General features: G+C 40.3%; 1 protein-coding gene across 4 annotated transcripts in view; it reads left to right on the top strand.

Moving 5' to 3' along the window:
* Positions 1–9601, top strand: part of ELP2 (elongator acetyltransferase complex subunit 2) — a 38625-nt gene extending 29024 nt beyond the window's left edge. For all 4 annotated transcript variants that reach the window (XM_053959938.1, XM_053959920.1, XM_053959928.1 and 1 more), the window contains 6 exons: positions 3615–3687; positions 4083–4269; positions 5768–5889; positions 6388–6530; positions 7069–7182; positions 8156–9601. In XM_053959938.1, the coding sequence (XP_053815913.1) occupies positions 3615–3687; positions 4083–4269; positions 5768–5889; positions 6388–6530; positions 7069–7182; positions 8156–8312 (796 nt within the window). In that variant the 3' untranslated portion in view covers positions 8313–9601. The remainder of the gene's footprint in view (positions 1–3614; positions 3688–4082; positions 4270–5767; positions 5890–6387; positions 6531–7068; positions 7183–8155) is intronic.
* Positions 9602–21970: the final 12369 nt, after the last annotated feature.

Here is a 21970-nt window from a genome sequence, read left to right as displayed (position 1 = left end):
TGTTGATGTAGCCTAGTCTTGTAACTCTTCCTATTTTACTATGTCATTTGACTTTGTGTGTGCTGTATGGCTTGTAAAATAAATAAATTATATATATATAAAAATTAGGAAACAGTGAAGAAAACAGCAGTTAGAACTGATGTGTCACAATTTTATTGTAGTTGGTTGTTTCTCCTTAAAACCTTGTCTATACTGAAGGTCTCTCTCTGTAAGAGAGTAGTAGTAGTTTTCTTCTACTTTCCACTTCATGGTGTGCGTGGGCTTGCAGATGTGGTATGGAAGTAGAGGCTGAGGCATCAATGGAGGAGCTTGCCCTTAACTCCTATCAGAGTTGTAAGGTGCAATAGATAGAACCAGCAGCCAAACTAGTGTGTTTAGTGGTAGAGCAAAGTGATAAGTATTGAGTAAGATGGTTACAAGGCTAGTTTGGGGCTAGCCTGTCACCCAAGGCCGACAGAGTGGTTGTCAGTTGCAAAGATAATGGAGTTACGTGGTCATGATAATTGTTTTGCGGTTGCAGGGTTTTAGAATTCTTCAGCTGTGTTTTCTTGCTTTACTGAAATTCACAACAATTTTCACATTAATGTTGTCACATGATTCGTTCCGTAAGGGTCCCAGAAACATGAGGCTATACTTTCACAGTCTTCAAAGTTTTAGTATCAATCTTCAAAGTATAGCACAAAGAAATTGAATAATCTCAATCTCTTGTGGGTTTATTTATCTGACTGTCCTGAAAGGGGTCTCAGACTGGAATGAGAAGAATGTTGAGCCTTTGCTGATGGTTGCAGTCACCTTTCTACATTACCAGTTTTGTGAGGAAGGAAATAAAAAGCTTTGGGAAGAGGCTGTGCAGCTTGCTTTCATTGGACCGAGGGGGAAGTTCTATGGGAGTTCATCTTTGCCTTCAATTGGGCAGTAAATCTGCTTTGAATGCTTTTAAGCTCTGTTACTGTGTTTGTACTCAAAAATTATTTTAGGAGGAAAGCCAGTGGATGTTAGACCATATCTGCACACTTTGTAATTTCTAACTGTTACTTCAACTGTTTCTTTTATGCATTCCATGGCTGCTAATGCACTCACATAAGTAAATTGATAAGGGATGTTTAAGTAGTGAAAAGGAGCCAAGGCCAAAATTCTTCATCATTTGCTTTTGACATTTCACAAAGTCTAGTGGGACATTAATATTTTATACTCTGCTATGGAAGTACTGCTTATCTGCCTTTATATCCTGCATTCATTAAAATAACTCCATTTTATGACAGTCTTCAGATGACTTTTATCTTAGCAGTTTTTTTCTGGTTTTAGAGACACAGCTAATGATACAGATCATTTTATGCAAGAGAAACAAGATGTAAAGCATTCATAGACTTTCAGATTTTTTGGTCAGAGTAATCTTGAAAGAAGTAACATGAAATCGCATAATGTAGATTTCAAGTTGCCATAGCAGCAGAAGAACAGTGTGAGGCACTGACTTGCTAAAAATAGCTTGTTTGTCATTGACATTTGTGTATTCCTAGCTCTTAATTTGACACCAAATTTTGAAGGATTAGTGTTGAGTTTTGCAAAGTGTTTGCTTGAGGAGGTTTTAGCACGAAGAACTGGCTGAATTTTTTACATAATATAATAAGTTTAAAAATATGGTAAATCTTGTGAGAATATGCTAATCTTTATCCTCTTGGAAAATTATCATAGAGAGTTCATATGCAGCATGCTGAGATTAAAGCTTGAGTGTTGACATATATATTTATGTTTATATATATGTACATCTCATGTAATACACTTGGAAGTTGGAAGAGATCCTTTTTGACACTAGAAAATTCCTGTATTCATTTGTCTGGACACTTGAAAGTCCACTCAGTCTACCTGTGCATTAAAAAAATGCTATTAATTGTACAGTGCTGAGGCAAAATTGCCTGTGGTTGAAAATATAATTTCATTAGTCATTCATGCAGTTACTTCTCTCCATTGTGAACCTTTATTTGGTGGTGTACTATGTAGTGAAGAAATCATATTCTGTTAATGGGATCAGAGGATGGGACTGTATTGTAGCTCCTGTGCTATCATGGCTCATATACATTCTGTTAAAAGAGCATCTCCTCTTGCCAATAGCTTAATTCTCTTTACTGGAGACAGCAATGGTCTATACAGCTGCTGGTCTGACCTAGGATAGTCCTGCTCATGTCACTTTGCAAGAGACAATATTTTATGTTTTCTGTTAATTTGGTAAGAATGGTTACGTTTTGGCACTTCAGTTTAGCAAAAGAAGCATTGCATGCAGAAGCTTGAAATCAACTGCTCTTCAAATACTACTTCTATGAGATTAAAACCAAAACAGCTGAGGATTTGTTTCACAGGTTATTTTCCCATAATTGAATTTCAGGAAATTTATACTTTTGATACAATAATTTTTTGTTTTAGAAAATTGATTTGCAGTGGTTTTCACTACTAAACAGTCTTCAGGAATGTGCTTTAAAAGTAAGCATTATGATAAAACTCCTGCTGGTGACAAATTAAGAGTAAGACATGCAGTAGTACCTTCATCATTATAAGATGCACTCAAATTTGCAACTTAATATTTCAATTAGGGGTACACACCAGTCCCTTTCCCTGTTAAAAAGTCCAGGCACAGTTACATTTCATAAAAGCCAGTATATTCCCAGTCTTCAGACATGGCTTTGGCAGTCTGTTGATGGGATGGATATACCCAGCGATGATGCTTTGGACTCAGTTCAAGAGATCCAGACAGTAATTTGTCATTTAAGTAGGTGGCTGTTATGGCTGCAAGTGAAATCCCATGAACATCAGTCCCATGTAAGAAGTTAACACTGCTGACGAAGGAGTTTATTAAGAGAACTGCCTATCTCTTCAGAACTAGGAGAATCATAGGAAAGCACCTCACCCAGCTGGTATTAAGCTGATACTTGTCTACTGTTTATAGGTTGCATCTCCAATTTTACTTTACTTCCAATTGGTTTTGTGACTGATTTTAATTTGTGTTAGTCTGTATAGAATTTCTCCGTATTAGTTAAATACCACTATGGATATATGAGCTTGGATTTCATCAGAACTCTTGTGAAGACTGATTAAAAAATGTATTTCTGGAGAAGGCTAGAAATTTTGGGGGTTTTACAGAGGTTTTTTCCTTTTCCAAAATGATGCTTGTCCTTTAGTTCAGAAATCTTCTCGCAGTATTTCACAGAATAGGCATCCTTTGACTGTGTGATTGTGGCATATTTCTTCAGTGGTTTTCAAATACGTGGCCTATGATTTTAATTGGTAGTGCTAAAATTGCTTTTTAAGAAAATCAGGATACATTAAACACTGCTTTAATCTGCTTTGTTAGTCATTAGAGTGGCTTTTGCAGTGCTGATGCTTTAAGACTATGGAATGGGCTGGACAGATTTTTCTGTAGCCAGTTTCTAATGGAAGAATTTGTGCAAATGTTTAAACTGAAAGCTGAGCAAATGATTCGGGATGTAATACTGAGACAGTGGTGAGAAGTTCCTGGCAGGTGCCTTTCACTTTTGAAAAGGGATTTAAATTAATATGACAACTTTGATACATACTGCAAAAATGATTGTGGTGTGTTAAATTTCTTTTCACGTGTATTTCAGATATGGACATGGATATGAAATTTTTTGTGTTGCTTGCAATAATTCAAACACTGTAATTGCCTCAGCATGTAAGGTAAGAAAAGATTCTAGCACCACCTAGTGAAAAGTGCTGTCCAGTTTCTAGGGCTGAATTCTCTTCTTTCAGAAAACATGAAAGATTTTGTATAAGTGATAGTTGCCTTGCAAAGGTGAGGGTGGTTGGCCAGTAACTTACTATTCCTAAATTGTGTATGATTCATTTGAAGATATTGGTAAAATAAATTGTAACATATATATGTCTGAAATGTTTTCTTACTGATATATTGTCAGCATTAGAAGAAAGTAGGGAAACGTTGAAACTTCCCAGAGGAAAGCAGGGTCTTACTTGATTGCAAGCCTAAAAACAAGCTATCTAATATCTTACTACTTTGAAATGTGTGACTTTTATACTTGCTCTCATTGATTCTCATTTTTTTTTCATCCATGCAGGCTTCCAAAAAAGAACATGCAGCAATTATTTTGTGGAGCACTGCTTCTTGGAAGAAACTGCAGAGTTTGTCTTTTCACAGTCTGACTGTTACTCAGCTGGCATTTTCTCCTGATGACAGCTTTTTACTAGCTGTTTCTAGAGACAGGAATTGGTCACTGTGGAGGAAACAGGATTCCTCAGAGTCAGGTAAGATACGTGAAGTGAATATAGGTGTTTGTAGACTTGGCAGGTTTCAGTATTTTTGGCTACAAAATATTTGAAAGAGAATTGATAAAATACTTTAATGGGCATTTTGCTTGCAACTTTGAAGAACTATTAGTGTTGTAGGCTCTTGTGGATTTAAGAAATGCAATTAATTTGTAGAAACATAAAAAGGAAATGTGGAGAAGAATATAATCAAGCTTTAGATAGTGTTTAATTGATGGATGTAATGAAGTCCTCGTGCCTTCTGCATGTGACTGTATGATTTACTGAAATCAAGTATACAAGCTGAACTTCAGATTGGCATTCTGTCAAGGAGAGCATTCATTGCTGAGTTCCGTGCAGGCATAGCCAGAAGGTTCAGTGCTGCACCCATATCCTGCATAGGCTGCCTTGTCCTTTCTTGCATGGCATGACACTTTGAGACTCTTGACAGGATTAATCTCTGTCTTTGGTGTGGCTTTCTGATAATCCTACACAATTGATTAATTTGACTAGGACTGGCTATGTCTGGAAAAAGAGCTGATAGTAAGGATTCAGTTGACCTTCTCATTAAGACTTTGAGCCTTGCAAAATCATGAGGAGATTGCTATTGAACACTTTAATAGAATCCTAGAACAGATGCTTGTGCTGAAAGCGATTATCACTGCACTCTTGGCTTAATAGCATATAAACACTGCTGGGCTCTATAGAATGTTCCTAGAGACTTGGCACTGAGTTTTGGCCCCTTCAGACAGTGTCCAGTTGTATCCTGGCTTGAATTTCTGTTCTATTCAGACTTCTATTCTAAAGCCTGGCATATTGTCCACAGTAGTTACACAATGATTCAGGATAAGGATCATGAATACTCATAGCAAGTAGAGGAAATCCTCTTTTCATCTGTTCATCAATAACCCTTCTGTCTACAAATAACATCATTATCAGTGTAAAGCCAAACTGCTGCTATTGGCATCCCAAAAACTGGTTAAAGTCTATGCTCCAAAATTACTACTTAGAAAAAGCATTCCCATTACTGATCTGCTGATCAAATATAGTGCCTGATTGTATACATGCTGAAATATAAGCTTGTCTCTTTGGGAACACGTTAGTCTTTACAATTGGACCATTATGATTTGAGCAGTTGGGATTTTATTGGTAAATAAGAGCTTTAGTGAAATTACTGGGGAAACGTGAACACATGGTAAATGTTGCACTATTGAAAAACTTCTGAAGTCAGTGTTCTTAAAGAAACTTGATAGAAATAACCTACTGCTTTAGGGCTATAAGGGCTGTTACGATCTTGACCAGGTGTTAGTTATCACTGTGGTAAGTGCTGGAAAAAAAAATTCATATAGTCCTAAGTATTCCCAGTTTCTTTAAAGATGAGTGGAATAATGTCCAAGTATTCTTGCAGTTCTGACATAGAGATAAGTAAGAGTAACAATCACTTTTAATATGTAAAGTAGTTGAAACAAGGCTTTTTCCTCTATACGTTTTATTCCAGGACCAGTCTTCACTTGCTGTGCATACACAGATAAAAATACAGCTGTTCACAGTCGAATCATTTGGTCCTGTGACTGGACACCAGATAGCAAGTATTTTATTACTGGTAGTCGGGACAAAAAGGTAATTAATGTTAAAGGAATTTAGAAAGCCCAGAGTTACTTTAAATATCTTTTAGAATAACAAACACTGTGTTCTGATGAGCCCCTATTTTATATATACACAAAAATCTTATTGCATGTATTAGCACAGAAATCAGTGATACTTTCATAAGCTAAATAAAGTGCTTGAATATGTATATACAAGACTGTGGGCTGCCAGTTGGACGTTCTCCCTTCTTTTTTCATGCAGTAAGACAAGCATATGTCACATAATTCTATGGGTCTCAAGTTTTTCTTTAACTTTCATAACAGAATCTGGTTTTGTTGTCAGTAACCTTAATGAAATCAGACAGACTGCCTACAAAGTCAAATCTTTGTAGGTAGAGGTTTTTTTTTACCATTTTTAGGGTCATCCACTGTGCCCTGAAATTATTTTAATGAAGTTATTCCTTATGTTTTTGTACGTGCATTTACAAGAAGTTTAAAGTGGAAGTTCATAGATGACTCTCTTTCTTATCAGGTCATTATCTGGGGCCAGTGTGATTTGCCAGTGATTACTGAAGGGAATGAGCTGGATTCAATCAAACCTTGTTCAACAGTGCTGGATGCTGGGGATTCTGTGACTGCTGTTAGTATCAGCCGTGTGCTTACTCCTGGTGGAAGGTATTGCTGGTTTTCTGTATTGTCATTTTGTGTTTAATCTGAAATTAGTATTTATCCCTTTAGTCAACTAGTTTCATGTGGCTAAACAGCTCCCTAAATCTACCTATCAATTGATTTGACCATTCTTTAACAGAATGATCTCTACTTTTTTTCTTTCCTAGCTACCTTTTCAGGTGTATGGTAACTTCTCCAAGCAGTGTAATGAGAAAAATGAAAGTGGGGGAGAGGAGGGAGAGATGCATGAACATACCTGAAACACATAAATTCTTCTGAAAATATTGACTGATGTTGTGATAATCTCCTTATTTTTTCCTAACCAAATATATGTAGCTGGTTTCTGCTTTGCTCTTTTTTTTTTTTTTTTGAGAAGCAGCTTTGACGTATTAATTTTTTTCATGAAAAAGTAAATACTGATTTGAAGGGCAAGGTGCAACAACAGTGCTTGAGTGCTAGTTCTTTCTATCCTGCTTTAGAACTGACCTCACTGAGCTGTCTACTGTAATTTCTAATGAAATGAATGTAATTACTCTCTTGATAGATACATTGTTGCAGTAGGCTTAGAGAATGGGAAGATTATCTTGTACACATGGAAGCAAAGTGGGAAAGAACCAGCACTGGCTGACTGGACCACAGGTGTTGAGATAGATAACAGGTATGTCTTTTGAAGTGAGTTAGGAGCAATGAAATATTATTCTTCAGGCTAACAGTGCTGGAGTTCTGTTCTTATAGCATAAAATATATGAATTTAGTTTATTTCTACACCAAAAATTGTTATCATTTTAGGAAAAGTCTGATCCCTGAAAGTTTAAAGATGTCTTGAAGCAAAACCCAGAAATAAAAATATTGGTTATTTAGATGTATTAAAAAAACCTCCCAACAAATACAAACAAAAACCAGAGGGGCGTTAAACCCCAGAATACTTCATGCTATGCAAAAGCTTTGAGAAGTATTAGCCTTTGTTGGCCCTACTTAAAAAAAATAGCTTTACCTTTAGTCATAAATATGATGATAGAAAACACTGAAGAGAGAGTGGAAAGGATCGCTCTCTGTGTACATCAGCAAAACACTTTGGAGTGGGTGACAGCAAGCTTTCATGAGCAGCTTCCAGCAGAAACCAAAGGAATGACATGTGAGGAATGAATATGTGGGGCTGCTGTGGTGACAGCTAGAGAGACTCCGTGGAGAGACTTGGAATGTTTCACTTGAAGCACTCCCCTGGGTCACACACTGGCATTGATAGTAACAGAAATGGAAGTTGATGGTGACTTTGGCCTGTGTATGCTTGCAGTGAATGGGAAAGAGAAACCAGATAACAGGAAATCGCAGGCTAAAAGCCAGAAATCTGTCATATCTAAGTAACTGAGATACTTGACCTCCAGCTTAATGTGGTAAAACTGAAAATCAATAGCTGTTTGAATTATTGATGAGTGAGAGGACAGAATGTCATTAGTGTTAATGACCCTACTTAATAAGAACTTAATACCTGCTGGTTGTCACAAGTCAGTTTTTCCTCAGTTGGTAGTGTTAACTGAAGAGTACTAATTACATGAATGTTGATGTTTATGCTCACATGCCCAACTGTGTTTAACATTTTGCAGTTATGTATGGATTTCTTTTTGTTGCAGCCAAAGTCATGCTCTTGCTGTGAAACGCTTATGTTGGAGACATCATGCAGGCAGAGCTGGACATAATGATGAGAACAGCAGCAAGTGGTTGCAGCTTGCAAGTTGTGGAGCCGATCACTGTGTTAAAATATTCAATGTCAACAGATTTGCTCTTTAGCAAAGATAGCAGGCCTGTTTGTGCCAAACAGATTCACAGCATTTTATTTCAACTTTTAGCCACTTTGATTATTGAATTTTCTATTTTTTGCTGTGGAAAGTAAAATATCTTACATGTAACTTATTAAAGCAACTTTAGTGGAAGTTTGAAATGTCAAATAGTTTTCTAATCCTGCAGTTTTGGGAATATGAAGTGTATGTTTTGTTTGGTGAACATCCTGAAACTGGGGGATGGGAGGTGGGGTAGGGCATGGGAGGATAATTAGAGAGCTTTGTTTGCTGTGACTCAAAGGGTAAGTGGGAAGCTGCTGATACTTGGGTTCTTCTGTGCTTGGGATTCCACTTGGAGTACTGATTTTTTTTTTTATCTCCTCTTGCTATTAAAGGTAACTGTTGGTGGGCCTGCCAGTGCTGCCAGTGTGTGTTCAGGAATGTGCAGCCAGAGGTCAGGGTTAAACATGAAGCTTTCTCTGATTGCCTTTGAATGTGTATTAGAGCCCTGGTCCAAGTCTGAGGCCACCTGACTCTGGAAGAAGTAGTTTGTGTTCAGATGCTTGGACAGGCCTGCTTGATTTTATTGCTTTATTCTGCTTCTTGGTCAGGTGGGGCTTAAAGCTGAACTCAGAAATCACTTAAATCTTCTGGTGTCTCCCCTGTGAGCCCTCTCTGAGCAGATATGATAGAAAAAACACCTCTGAGACTGTTGAAGGGCTGTCCTCTACAGTTTGGACTGGAAAAACTTATGGATATCACTAGGCAGGAGCTAAAAGGAGGCAGCCATTCCTTACAATGCCTTTGGGCTCTTCCTGACTTTTTAGGGCTCCTCTTTGCTTTTGTGAAAACAAGTTAACTTACTTGTAACAGTGTAATTTAAGTATAGTTTAAGTAGTGTGCTAACAGACTGAGAGTACTGCAGAAAGACTTCATGTCAGCAGGTCTGTATCTGGTTCCAAAGTCCAATTTAGAAATTAGTTAAACTTTGAGAGTGAAAATATTGTTATTCCAGAACTGCTTGCTACGTGTAACTGGCAGTGCAGAGGTAACTGGAATTGTGTTTAACTTTCTACTGTGTTGGATATTTAGATTAAGAGTGTAGCTCTTTCAGAGTGGGCTATACTGTTTTCAGAGTAATTATGGTTTATGCCTTGAAAGGTTTTGTATTTTAGCTCTTTATTTTCAGTTCTGTTTTTCAGCCATTAAAAAAACCAAAACCATTCTTTAAAATGGGGATGGGGGATGGGGGAATAAAAAAAAAATGACTTATTAATAAAGATTATTTGCTACATTTTACTTGTGGTACCCAGTGCTTTCCTTACACAAGTGCTTTAGCATTCAATTGTATTTCACTTGTCTGGAATTTTTAAGCAACTATATCCTGGCAAGAGAAAGACATAACTTATCACTCCTGAGGTTTCAAAAAGCTGCCAAAAGTGAGTCTTTATTCTGTGTCACAATTGTAATCTTATATTTTACAATTTGATTATAATACTGTACAAGTCTTTCCAATAGTAGTACATCTTATTACGTGGCAACTTCTGGGTATAGGTGACAATGAAATATCATATTAGTTGCCCCTCTCTTTTATTTTATGAAATGCTGTTATTAAACAAGAATCAGCTACTAGAGGATTTAGTAATCCACTGCATTACCCGTGGGACTTGGTGACTCAATCACATTCATTGTTTCAGCTTTAAATGCACCAGATTAGTCTATTGGTCTCCTAAGTCTAAATGTTTGTAATAGACAGTTTTAATTTTCAATTAAGTTAGACACTTCGACACATGGTTAATGTTTATGTATGGTACTATCTTTGCTCACACATCACTTTGCTATGCATTTAGTAGGTGTGACTTTTATATACACCTTTATCTTCTCATAAATCCACTTATATATTTTCAACATATAAATCAGCTTGGAAAAAATACTAAGAAATGAGCTGCTGTCAATGTACCTGGCGCTCTGAAATTCTCTGCTTGTTGTACAGTGCCACTGAAAATGGAGTTGAGAAAATTGATGGGATAAACTGAAGTTTTGTAAAGAACATTCTATTACCTTTTGATACATTTGAGGTAAAGCCATTCCATGAAGATTTTGGAAGCATATTATCAGTATTTACTGGCTTTATGCTAAATTTGAAGAGATTTTGTGGTCAAAGATGTGAACAAACTTTTTTATGTAATCAGGCCTAAAGGAGGAGGATTGTTTAAATTTACAGTAGATGTGACAAAGCAAGCAAGAAATAGCATGGGTCTTGGTGTCTGTAGCCAGAATCAAATTGTTATTGAGATTATCCAAAGCAATCCTAAATCTTTCAGTTCAGGATGCAGGTGTAGGCATCCTCACGTCTGTGTAGAACCAACAAGCTATGCTAACACTGACATTAGAGGTGAGCATGCTGTGGTGTCTGGTGGATGAGGACAAAACAAGCTGTGTGTGTAAACTAGGGGGATGTGGGATGATGACATTCAGCCCGAGGAACTCCTACCTGGGCTCCATGTGGCAAGCTCCCTAAACACTGCTGCCAAGCTATCGATTGTGCTAATTCCTTCAGATATGAAATGGCAAAGAAAGAGCAGATTATGCATCATGCTAAGCCTTAAAAAAGTGTTATCCTGCTGTCTCTCTTGGGGGCTGGGACTTCAGAAGTAACTAGAAGTGGTTGAAAATTTCAAGGAAGTCAATTATTGAACTCTGAGCTATTGAAAACATTGCTTTGCTAACTCTGACTAATCTCTGTTTTCCAAAATATTTAACGCGAAGAAATGATAATGCTCCAAGGCTCACTGCCAACTGCAGCTAATGCAGAGATGAGGGAAGAGGAGGAAGCAGCTGTGTCCTCATTTAGACTCAAATCTCACTTTAAAGAAGTGGCTGTTACAAATAAGGAAACTTTTAAAATAACTGAAATGAGAAGCAAAAATATAACTTGCTCTGTTTTAAGGAGCATCTGGAGCTGTACAAAAGATGAGGCAAAATCACTGACAGGACAAAAATCAGAATTTGCCTTTTGTGTGCTAGAAGCTGGTGGAGGTGGGAGTTGTTGAGCACAGTTCAGCAATGCCCCTCTACTGCTCTTTTACCAGCAGTCCTTATCAGGCTCTGCTGTGGTAGTTTTGAGGCAGCAGGGTAGGGCAGTGTGTTTACCCTGACATGCCCAGCCCTTGACCCTCCAAACATTCCCATTTTTGCCCTGTGCACTGGCACACCCTCAAAACAATTGTGGGATATCCTTTCAGAGACAATTTTCTCCTCCAGCCTTTTTTTCCTATGCCAACCATCAGATTCCCTTCATCCTGCTTCTGTGTGTGCTGTAGGGAGCTGGGGGAGGCTATGGGCTCCCTTTGCCAGCCCCTGGTACTCTTACTCAAGCAGAGCTCTTGCTGTCACCTTGTGTGACGAGCTCTAGTGGCTGTATTTGAGGAGTTCGTGTTCAATATCCAAACATCGTCATTTTATTTTCTGCAGCAACTCATCCTATGCTGTAATGCAATAATAAAGCTAGAAATGACCTCTCTCTCTTTCAAGGGAATTTAGGGTAGACCATGTGACAAATCCCAGTGCTGTACCATAATAATGGGGCTAGCTCCAGTATCCTGGGGTAGCTCAACCAACCAGACGTGCCCTGGTCTTGAAATCCTCAAGGAGAGCTGCTCCATGTAATTGGTTTTTACAGGACTCAGCCAACATTACAGCAGCACAGATGAGGGGAGGTGGTGTGCCTGAGGTAATTGCTTTATTCTGGTGGTGTCACCCTTGTATAGACTCCAGCAGATCCCAGCTGAAATAACAAGGGATGCAGCAAACAGATTTTTTTACTGCAGAGGAGCTATTCCCCTTGCCTCAAAAGCTTATGCTACCACCCGTCTTGTCCAACCTCATTTTGTTTTTTCTAAGGATTTTTCTCTCTTTACTCACCCCCTCTTCTAAGAATACAATTTGCCTTCTTGGTCCCTTCTCCATTCCTGCAGGCCCCTAAATACTCCTGTAAGCAATCCTTATTTTCTTAACAGCCTTTTCTCTCTTCCTATTGTTCTTGTAAGATAATCCAATGCTTTCTAATACATGATCCTGGGAGAATTCAAATGTATCAAGTATAACATCCTCTTGGTATTTTCTGTTCTGCCTCCTGTGTCTCTGATTCTTCCTTTGCTAGGTTTTGGGCTTTTGGTATTTACACAGCCTGTCCAGCAGCATTACCTCCTTTCTCCCTGACAACAAATTACTGGCATAAGTGTGAGCAGCAGGCCCTCCTCCCTTGCTAAAGCATAAGCTGTCTACCTGCCAGTGGGGGGAACTTTTCTCCTCTACAAAAATTAATTGACTGCAGTCTCCCCAAGGGAAGCTTTCCAAGTGCTTTTCAAGATAAAGCAATCGTTCTGTTTGTCTCTCTGTTTCATAATCTTGGAGAGTCTCCTTCCTGCAAGTTATCATATAAAGATGTGCCTCTCTGAGAGAATATCTGTACTCCACAGACACACTTTTTAGAGTGTAGGAGCTTCCTGCTGTTAAGTTTTTTCTTTTGACATGGCAGGCAGTCCTATATTCAGTTCTCTGGATGCTCTAAGTTTTCACCACTGTCTGCAGAGAGCACTGAGCTGTGACACGATTCTCTCTCTCTCCAGAAGTTCAGCCAGGGAGGTTGGAACAGCTGCAGTGCAGGGAAGCTCCTGAGATGCCTGTAGGTTGCTCTCAGTAGGTAGTGTAGGTCTTCAGGATGGGTCTGTCTGACCTCAACAGGTGCTAAGAGTGTGATGTAGAAGCCTCCTGTGGGTGTTCTGGTCAAACTTCTGCTTCTTTGGTGTGTGCACACAGTCTCTTTATATCACAGACATTGCTGTGCCTTCAGTAACAGCTTCAGGTCACTAAGTCCATTGGGACTAATAGAAGTGGGAGCCTCTTTAGAGCTGATGAGCATTGAATCAGGCTGGCAGACCACCCCTATAGTTACAGGTGTGTGGAATGTAGGCCGTTAAAGCTAATAAAAAGGTAGAAATATTGGTTTTGCTTAGCTGCTACTAGACAAATGGCAACTTCAGCTTTTTCTACCCATCAAAAGAAAATTGGTGTGTTTTATCATGTAAAAGGTATTGTCATAGCTCCAAACAGGAGTTATATCTGTGATATGAAATTCTGCAGTTCCTATTAATTGCTCAAAAGTGTATTTCCATAGATTAATAGTACTGAAAATTGCTAGCTCAAAGCTGCAATAAAAACATTATATTTCATAGAGCAATAGGATCATATGATTATTAAAATTGGAAGGGAGCTCAGGAAGTCTCTCTTCTAACCTGCTCCAGCCAGGGTCAACTGTGAAATCACACTAGGCTGCTCAGAACTTCTGCTGGTCTGGTTTTGAAAGTCTCAGAAGATGGAGACTGCGCAGTTTGCTGACTGCCTTCATGGTGAAAACTTTTCTTCTACTTTTCTCAGTTCTGAACCTCTCTTGTTTTGTTTTATGCTCTTTCTTACCTTCCTTCATCTCTTCATTTTGTAGAGCTGGGCTCCATCATCTTCACAGTCTCCTTCTTAGCATCAGAAGGCTGCTACCAAGTACCTGCAAAGCCTTTTCTTCCCCAGGATGAACCTGGCCCATCCCTCCACCTTCCTCCACAGGGCACCTGATCCTGCTCCCTCTAACTTAGTGGCCCTCTGCTGCACTTTCTCCAGTTAAACATCATCTTTCCTGTGTTGGGAAAACCCCAAACTGGACAAGTGCCCACGGTCTCTACAATAGATGAAGTGCCTAAAGTCTGTGGTACAATTTCCTTTCCTAGGGAATCCAAATCTGTAACTCTCTTTTCTTTAACCTTATCATATTTTCCTACACTATTTCTTCGCATGCACTTGCCTGTGTGTGGTGGTACAATCCCAAGACAGAGCTGCAGATTTTAATGTGTGTTTGCAGAGCTGGGAACTTGCCCGTGCCCACTGTGCAGTGTATTCCAACATCCCCACCAGACAGGAACTCTGGCCACATGGCACTCTGCTTCTGGGAACAAAAGAGCTCCTGGCATACTAGTTAAATGTTCATGCTTCCCCCACTGGTGAGGTGGAATGGGCAGAGGAAAGATGGTTTGGCTGTGGCTGGAAGCTCCCTCCATCTCCTACCTCCATTTGAGTGTGGGGTGCCTGGCCCCAGAGAGCAAGACACCCAGCCCAGACACATGTCCAGAGCCCATGGCAGAGCTGCAATCCATCTCTGTTTCCCTGTGACTTGGGGTGGCCATTGCAGCCATCTATTTAGATAATTGAGAGCTGACACAGGCACTGTTATATTGGTTGTAAACCCAAAACAGCCCCTCACCCCTAAAATTCTAAATTAAAAAAAATTGCTTACCATCTATCTCAGAGGAAAAGAAATGGATGCTATTTTAAATACCTAAACTGTGGTCATTTCACTGAAAAATCAGTGAGCTGGTTGCTTCCACATGCCCAGGACCACCAGGTGGCAATATAAGAAAAAGGATAAGTGTCTATTTGCAGCACCTGTCATGTATACTACCCAAAAATTCAAAATAAATTACAAATATGTTCAAACATATCTATCTCCTCTGAGTTGTTCAAATGCACTGTTTCAGTGGCAAGCATTTCTCATGAAACACTGATTTTGAAAGCATTCTTCCATTTTTGTACCGTATTTGGGAAACTGTAAACCTCAAAACGTAATGAGCACCTCCTAATCACACAGGGTCTTACTGTCTGCTGTAGACATTGTACCTCACCCCAACAACTCAGTCTGAAGAAGATATAAGAAAATCTTAATCTTTCTACTTTCATTTGTTTAAGTGTAAAATGGGACCTAATTTTCTGTGTCTGTTTTTTTGACTTTTTTTTTTTTTTCCTGAAAGGCTGTCCAATCCTGTGGATGCCCTGAGAGGGGTTTAAGCTAATGAGGTCTCATACACCTCCTGATGGCAGCTGTGATTTAGATTATAGGGTAGATTTAGATGAAGTATTAAACAAAACTTCTTTACTGTGAGCATGGTGAGGCGCAGGAACAGATTGCCCAGAGAAGTTGCACATGACCCATTCCTGGAAGTGTTCAAGGCAAGGCTTGTGATGTGGGAGTGATGAACTTTAAAGTGCCCTCCAACCCAAACCATTCTATGATTTTTAAGTGATGCATGACCACAGTGAATCATATGATCAAACTCTCCCAGATGCCAGTGACTTATGTGTCAGGAACATCTTCAACTGGAGGAAAAGCCCCGGTACCTATTAGCTATTGATGAATTTCCTTTTCCTTCCATGGGTTTGTCTAATTGCTTTTCGAATCCATGCAAATGCATAATTTCTCCTGTGATTAGTGGGTAATCCTCAGGGTAAGTCTGTGCCAATAAGAAGATGCATCTCTTGTTTGTTTGGAACATTTAATGCCTCCTTGTTATTATATTAAAAAATAAAAGGATTAGTTGTTTTTTACTGTCTCCTTGTTATTCCTGATTTTATAGACCTCTAGCATATTCCCTAATCATGGATTTCTTTTCCAGTTTAAAGGATTCTGCTGTAATTAAATGCCCCTTTTGTGGCAGCTAATGCAGACATGAGGGAAGAGGAGGAACTTGAACTTATTGCCTCTTCCCCAGCGCTACAATATTTCTACCAATAAAGAGGTATTTATTACTGGTTTTGCATCTTTTTATTTATTTATGTTTGTCTGGGAGTGCCTAACAAACCAAACTGTTTTATTTAAAGTGCTGGCAAATAATTTTCTTTCTTTTTTTGTTTCTTTTTTTTTGTTTTGTTTTTGAAACAAGTCAAAACTCTATTATTTGAAGCATTTAAGGCTCATGATGATGTCTTTGGGATATTTGTGACAGAGCGTAATATCTTGTCTTTGGACTCTTGTTCTTTCCTTATTTAAGTCATAAATTGATTTTTCTAATATTATTCTGGTCTGCAGTGACAAGTTGCAGAGGCCTCAGCATTGCAGCCCGGTGTGGAACAATTAGCACTTGCTGCTAAAGGATAAGTCCAGTACTAAAATAACAGGGTAGCTGCAACCCAAGACAGAAGGTACTGGCAGCATATGCTTGGGACGTCTGTGCAGCAGCTGATTTTATGCCTCCTGCATCTTTGCAGCTCCAACAAAGTATCAGTCAATCACGGTGGTGAGAATTTCCTTTATCGACTTGGTAAAAACAGAGGAGGCTGGTGAGTGACTCCTGTGATTTGGCGAGAGCCTTTCCAGCCACGTCAGCAGAGCGGCTTTCACGCTGTGTGGAAAGCCTCCCCACAGACGTGGCAGATGCTGGAAACCCTTTCCAGCTGTCCTTGCCCACAAAATCAGCAGAGAGGCAAAAGTCTCCATAGGATTTTGCAGATTTAAAAACAAACAAATAATTGATTTTTTTAATGTCTAGAGGAATGTGCAGTTGCTGTTCAGCTTGTCCTTTTGCATAATGTAGGAGGGGATATTGTACTCTGTTGAGTTACTGAGCAGTGCAGTGCTTCTGGTTAATCAGGTTATCCAGAAAGATCTTTAAAAAGAGCAAAACAAGTTGGAAACATCTCCTTGCTCCTCCACAATTCACTCACAATTCACTTTCACCTCACTAAAAGAGGTTCTCCAAAAGCAAAAAAGTGCTTGCAAGGTTGTGCTGTTGGTCTCGGAGTCTTGTTCTGTTATGGTGATGATGGGGTTGACTGGTGATCTGTAAGACACCAAAATGTGGTCTCTTAACCAATAAGAGAAGTTGCGTGGAAAAAGTAGTACCTGCTTTTCTCTATATGTCTTGAGGAAGCAAATGAAAATTTGTGTTTGATATGCCTCTAAGAGGAAAATAAATGTTAGAAAAATGTTGCCCAGAATTGTCCCTTATCCCCCTTTTCCCCAGCAGCTGTTTGATTGAGGGTGAGAACTGGTTCCCCAGACCCAGCTGAAGAGCCAGCCTAAAGCAAGCAAGAATAGTTGGTTTCAGCCCGAGCACAGCTTCAGCATGGGCAGAACCACAACAGATGAAGACACTGCAGAGTTTTGAGATTTGCCTAAGGGCTCAATGTTTGCAACACCCCTGCCCCTCCTGGGAGCAGACTATATTCTGCCGTGGCTGTGACGATGATGTGTGCGTGGAACAAGTTCTGCACCTTGAGCTTCTGCGTAGGCGTGGGAGAAAGGTGAACATATGCTTTTGGAGAAGCTGTCGTATCCCTGTCTCCTTCTAAAGGTGCCATATGTGCTCTCTGAGTCACCGGGACGTAGTTTACCCTGTGACAGGAGTAGCTCTTGACAGGTGCAGTGGGCTCTGAGGTCAATGTAGAGGTCATTGTGCTTTTAGGTCTGAGATTCATATTCTGCACCATCTCCCCAGCTGGCAGTGGTGACAAGCCCAGTTTTCCTACAGCTGGGCTGCAGCAGCTTGGGGCTGTTCTTTGTGGTCTTTTCCTTCCAGACATCTTCCCACCTTGTGCTGCAGCCAGGTGGAGAACCTGTTTTAGGTGTGTACAATATTGTGTCGACATCTGACACTGGCCAGTTATAATTTTGGCTGTGGTGCCATTCCCATGTTCAAATCACAAATCTGTTTGCCATGTCTCATGGCAATGTGTTGGCAGACCAATGCACTTTGGTTTCTGAAAGCACACCATGTCCCAGGCAGACGTTCCCTTTTTTGTCATCAGCTCTTGGCTGTTATAAACAATATTCACTTCCCAAGTGGCACAGATATGCAAATGAACCTTTCATAGGATAATGGCCATATGAGGCTTTGCTAGCAGGCATTCACGACATGTGGAGGCATGTTGGTGCCAGATGCTTGCAGGCTTTTGGCTGAGCTATTCCCTTTTCCAGTAGGATAGTCAGTACCAGGCTATTTTGGGAGATCCACTGCAGGCCCAGATCAATGATTGGTGCTTCTTTAACAGCTTCAGGCAACAGTGCTCTCCAGGTTGCCACAGGATTAGCTGGCCCCTACAGTGTCATTCTGCCTCCTAAAGCCCTTGGCTTGTCTGGCTGCTGTGGAGCCTTTTACAAACACCAAGCCAGTGACATGTTGCAGCATCTCTGGGATGTGCCACTTTTCAGGACACAAACAGAACAGTGCATCATTCTTAGTGAAATCTTCTGGGGAATCATGTTGTGATGGGATGAGCAAAGCTGTAGCAAAACAATTAGATTCTTCAGTCTTTTCAAACTAGGACAAAACCTTGTACCAGTGTATACAGCGTTCCATAACGAGGTAGAAATCACTCACTAGAATACACGGAACTGCACAGTTTTTGCTTCTTTTTCAGGTAAAAAGGCTGCCTGATGTATTGAGGTCTGTTGCTTTATCAGAGAAGAACATCAACCTGCTTTCCCTTTTTCCCTTTGAGGATTAAAGCTCACCTAAAATAGCTGAATTCAGTATAAATCTTGCCACCAGAAGCTGTAAAATTGAGATGGTTCAGGGACTGGTGATCAAACCAAACTCACAGCCTTTGCTTGCATTCAACTCACTTAAAAAAATTGCAAGCTCCCACCCTAGCCATGGAAACCCAGCGCTTGCACTGCAGGGCAGCAGCTGTGGCAGAACAAGATAACTAATTGCTTTGGGAGGCCTGAGTTCAAATGCCCACTGCACAGATGATCTTCTCTTAATGCCCAGTATTGTGTACTGGGAGGGAGAAAGCAGGAGCAGTTTTAATGTACTGTGGTCCATATGGACTCCCTTGGGTGGGGGACACCTCCCAGGACACCTCCTGTGATTTGCAGGGAGTTTGTTGTCAGGAGCACAGGCACAGCCCTTCTCATCAACTGCCTTACTATTCGAGTGGCCACAAATGACTTTTCCTGGGTTTCATCTTGGCATCCTGCTCCAAGCATACAAAGTTACAAGAAGCAGCAGGGACAGCAGGAGAGCCAAAGCCATTGTTGATAGCACAGTGGTTTTCAGCATCCAAAGCTATCTGGAGCCTGGGACTCTATTTCAGTCTGCTCACAACAGAGCTAATGCTTGCAGGCTGGGGCTGGCAAATTTTTTTTCTTCTTAGAGAAAAGATCTGTGCTACATCACCCTCTGTCTGGGGAGATTCTTGTCCTAAGCCCTCTGCCCATGAAGTTGGAGAACCAGTGCTTTGCCTGGGATTGTTAGGGCAAAGAGCCCAGAGAGGTCTGTCCTCTCCCTGACCCCACTGTGTGTCCTGCAGCTGGGCAGCCAGCCTGCTACTGCAACTCCCGTGGTGGGGCCCATCACACGTGCTCTGCTCAGCTTTTTGTGATTATTGTTACCCGTTTGTGGCTCACAGTGTTACTTTTCCCTAGGTCGTGTTTGCTCTGTAGATGACTATTTCAAATATAGCAGAGTTGATGTTAAGTAGGCAGAACATTTGAAGGCCTTTACTTGCATTTCTGACAATGCATGCAATTATTCCAGCACCAGCATGACTGTTTTGTTTGCCAAATGCTGATCTGATTTATCTCTGTACTAGACTGAAAGTGGTATAGTTAATGACAGTCAGCTCCAACATATTTTACTGATTGCCTATTATTGTCCTGAACCAGTTTAATTTTCTATTGTCTTTGTTAAAAATGTAGAAGGGGAAGAAGAGGTTGTTTTAATCCTCCATATTGGACTATTGAGAATAGCCAGAATTTAATGTGCCATCAGGAAGGCAGAACTACAGCCTTGCTTTTGGTAGTGACTCACTACATAAATTAAGCCGGATGGGTCCCCAAGGCTTATACTTCTCATGCACTCTGCATGATGTTAGAAACATTAAAATATTAACAAACTTTGAGCCCAGGGCAGCTCAATGCTCACTCAGATCTTCTTTCAAGCTAGAATGCACTTCCTGTTTGGAGTCTATAGTAAACTTCAGAAAACGTGGCCTGAAAGCCCAGAGCATCATCATTTGGCAGCACCTAAACTCCCTCTTCAATTATTTAAAAGCCACTCTGAGAGACTCTTTGGAGTCATGTTTCAGATATGTGTTGATATTACAGTTTTTCATGAAATGGCACATCTCTGGCCCTCCCCAGTTTTTGTGAATGAGATCATTACTATTTCTACACAGTAATACCACCACCTCATTCTCCCTAGCACCTTGGAACTATCGATGTCCCTGTGTTGATGTCACAAAGATGAGACCTCAAATATCCTGAAGCTATTCCTAGTTAGCTAGGGTGTCTCACACAGGAAAACCACTGAGACTGAGTTTCAAGAATTGAAAGAGAAGAGGCAGTTGAAGGAATATACCATTTTCTTTCCCTGAGTATTTCAAAAGGAGCATTAGGTACTGGCCAGCTATCAAAATCTTTTCTCACATGCCCTCCTCCCTTACAGTCCTTCTTCCAGGGACCTTGGTGGTGGCTGCAGTGAAGAAGCACCTGTGTGAAGAAGACAAATTAAATCCCTGTCAGCTCTGCCTCCTGCACTGAGCTGCCAATTCAGTGTTAGTGGTGTTTTCTTCACAGGCTGCTGCAGCTTCCTTGCTGTCGTCTCACCCAGATCTAGAGGGCCCAGGGAAAACTGTCTGCTTGCAATAGCAGCAGTCTTGGAATTGCTCTTACCTCACAGGTGAGCAGTGAAAAGCTAGAGAGCAAAGTGAGAGGTACTGCCCTGTGTTCCATTATATTTTTTCATTTTCCCTTTCTCATCCCCTGACTCAAGCCTGATTGAGCTGTGCCTAAAGAAGTTCAGAGTATTTCTCAATTTTTGTTTTGAAAAAGTCTTCTGAAAATTTTCTGCCAGTTAAGGCCGTGTGAAATCACACATCAGAAAGAGCTCCGGTGCTGCAAAATGACATGCCCATCATCTCCACATTTCTCTCTGTGAATGTCTTCCAGCATTTCTCCTTTAAACTTCAGCAACGCCCTCACCCAGTTTTAATTGTTGCTTTACTTTGATCTTTGCACAGCAAGTATTTTTCAGTCGACTTCACTGGAAGAAGCTGAAGTATCACCTAAGGGTGGTGGAGATGGGGGAATAAGCGCTCATCTGGGATGGGCTCTTTTAGGAGGAAATAGCTACTGCTGGCATTTTGGTGTCCTTGAGTGACCAGTAGCTCTGGACTTGTACTCCCTTCCAAGGGGCAGCTATTTTCACTCATTGGTGAGAGTTTCCAGATCATGAGATAGACATTAAGAAGCCCTTTTCACCACGGACTGACTATGAATTGAATGAAAATTAAACACAAATCAAAACAGGCAATTCTGAGCCCTTGGTTTTTGTTGGCAATCAGGTTACCAGCAAGTAGCTTTGGTGACCCTGAGATTGAGAGCCACTGAAGCTGGCAAGATAATTAAAGAGGGAAGGACATGCAGAGGGTAACACATGCAGACCTCCAGTAAGCTGAACTGAATACTGATCACAACTTTCCTTTGTCCTTTTTTCCATCACAAAATTTTGGCATGACACTAAACTTCTGTTCCACAGTTTCTCTGAAACAATTTCCCCGTCCCTTCATCAGATTTCTGCTTCACTAGAAGGACTATCTGAAAACACTTAAAATTTATTTTCTAAATGATTACAAGATGCTTTATTGAAAAATTATGACTTTTCCTTACTGCTTGTCTTACAAACAGACTGCATTGTATTCACAAAGGACACATCTGACCTGCAGAGTGAGGAGCAAGCAAGTTAAAACTTCCTGAACAAACTAAGTAACAATAATTAAAGTACAAACAAGGCCTTAGCAGTTAGGCTAAGGAACAAGCACCTGAAAGAGTAAAACAAGTTT

This window comes from Vidua chalybeata, chromosome 1 (genome assembly GCF_026979565.1).
Source record: "Vidua chalybeata isolate OUT-0048 chromosome 1, bVidCha1 merged haplotype, whole genome shotgun sequence".
In the NCBI taxonomy this organism is placed as follows: Eukaryota; Metazoa; Chordata; class Aves; order Passeriformes; family Viduidae; genus Vidua; species Vidua chalybeata.
This window is presented reverse-complemented; position numbering and strand designations above follow the sequence as displayed.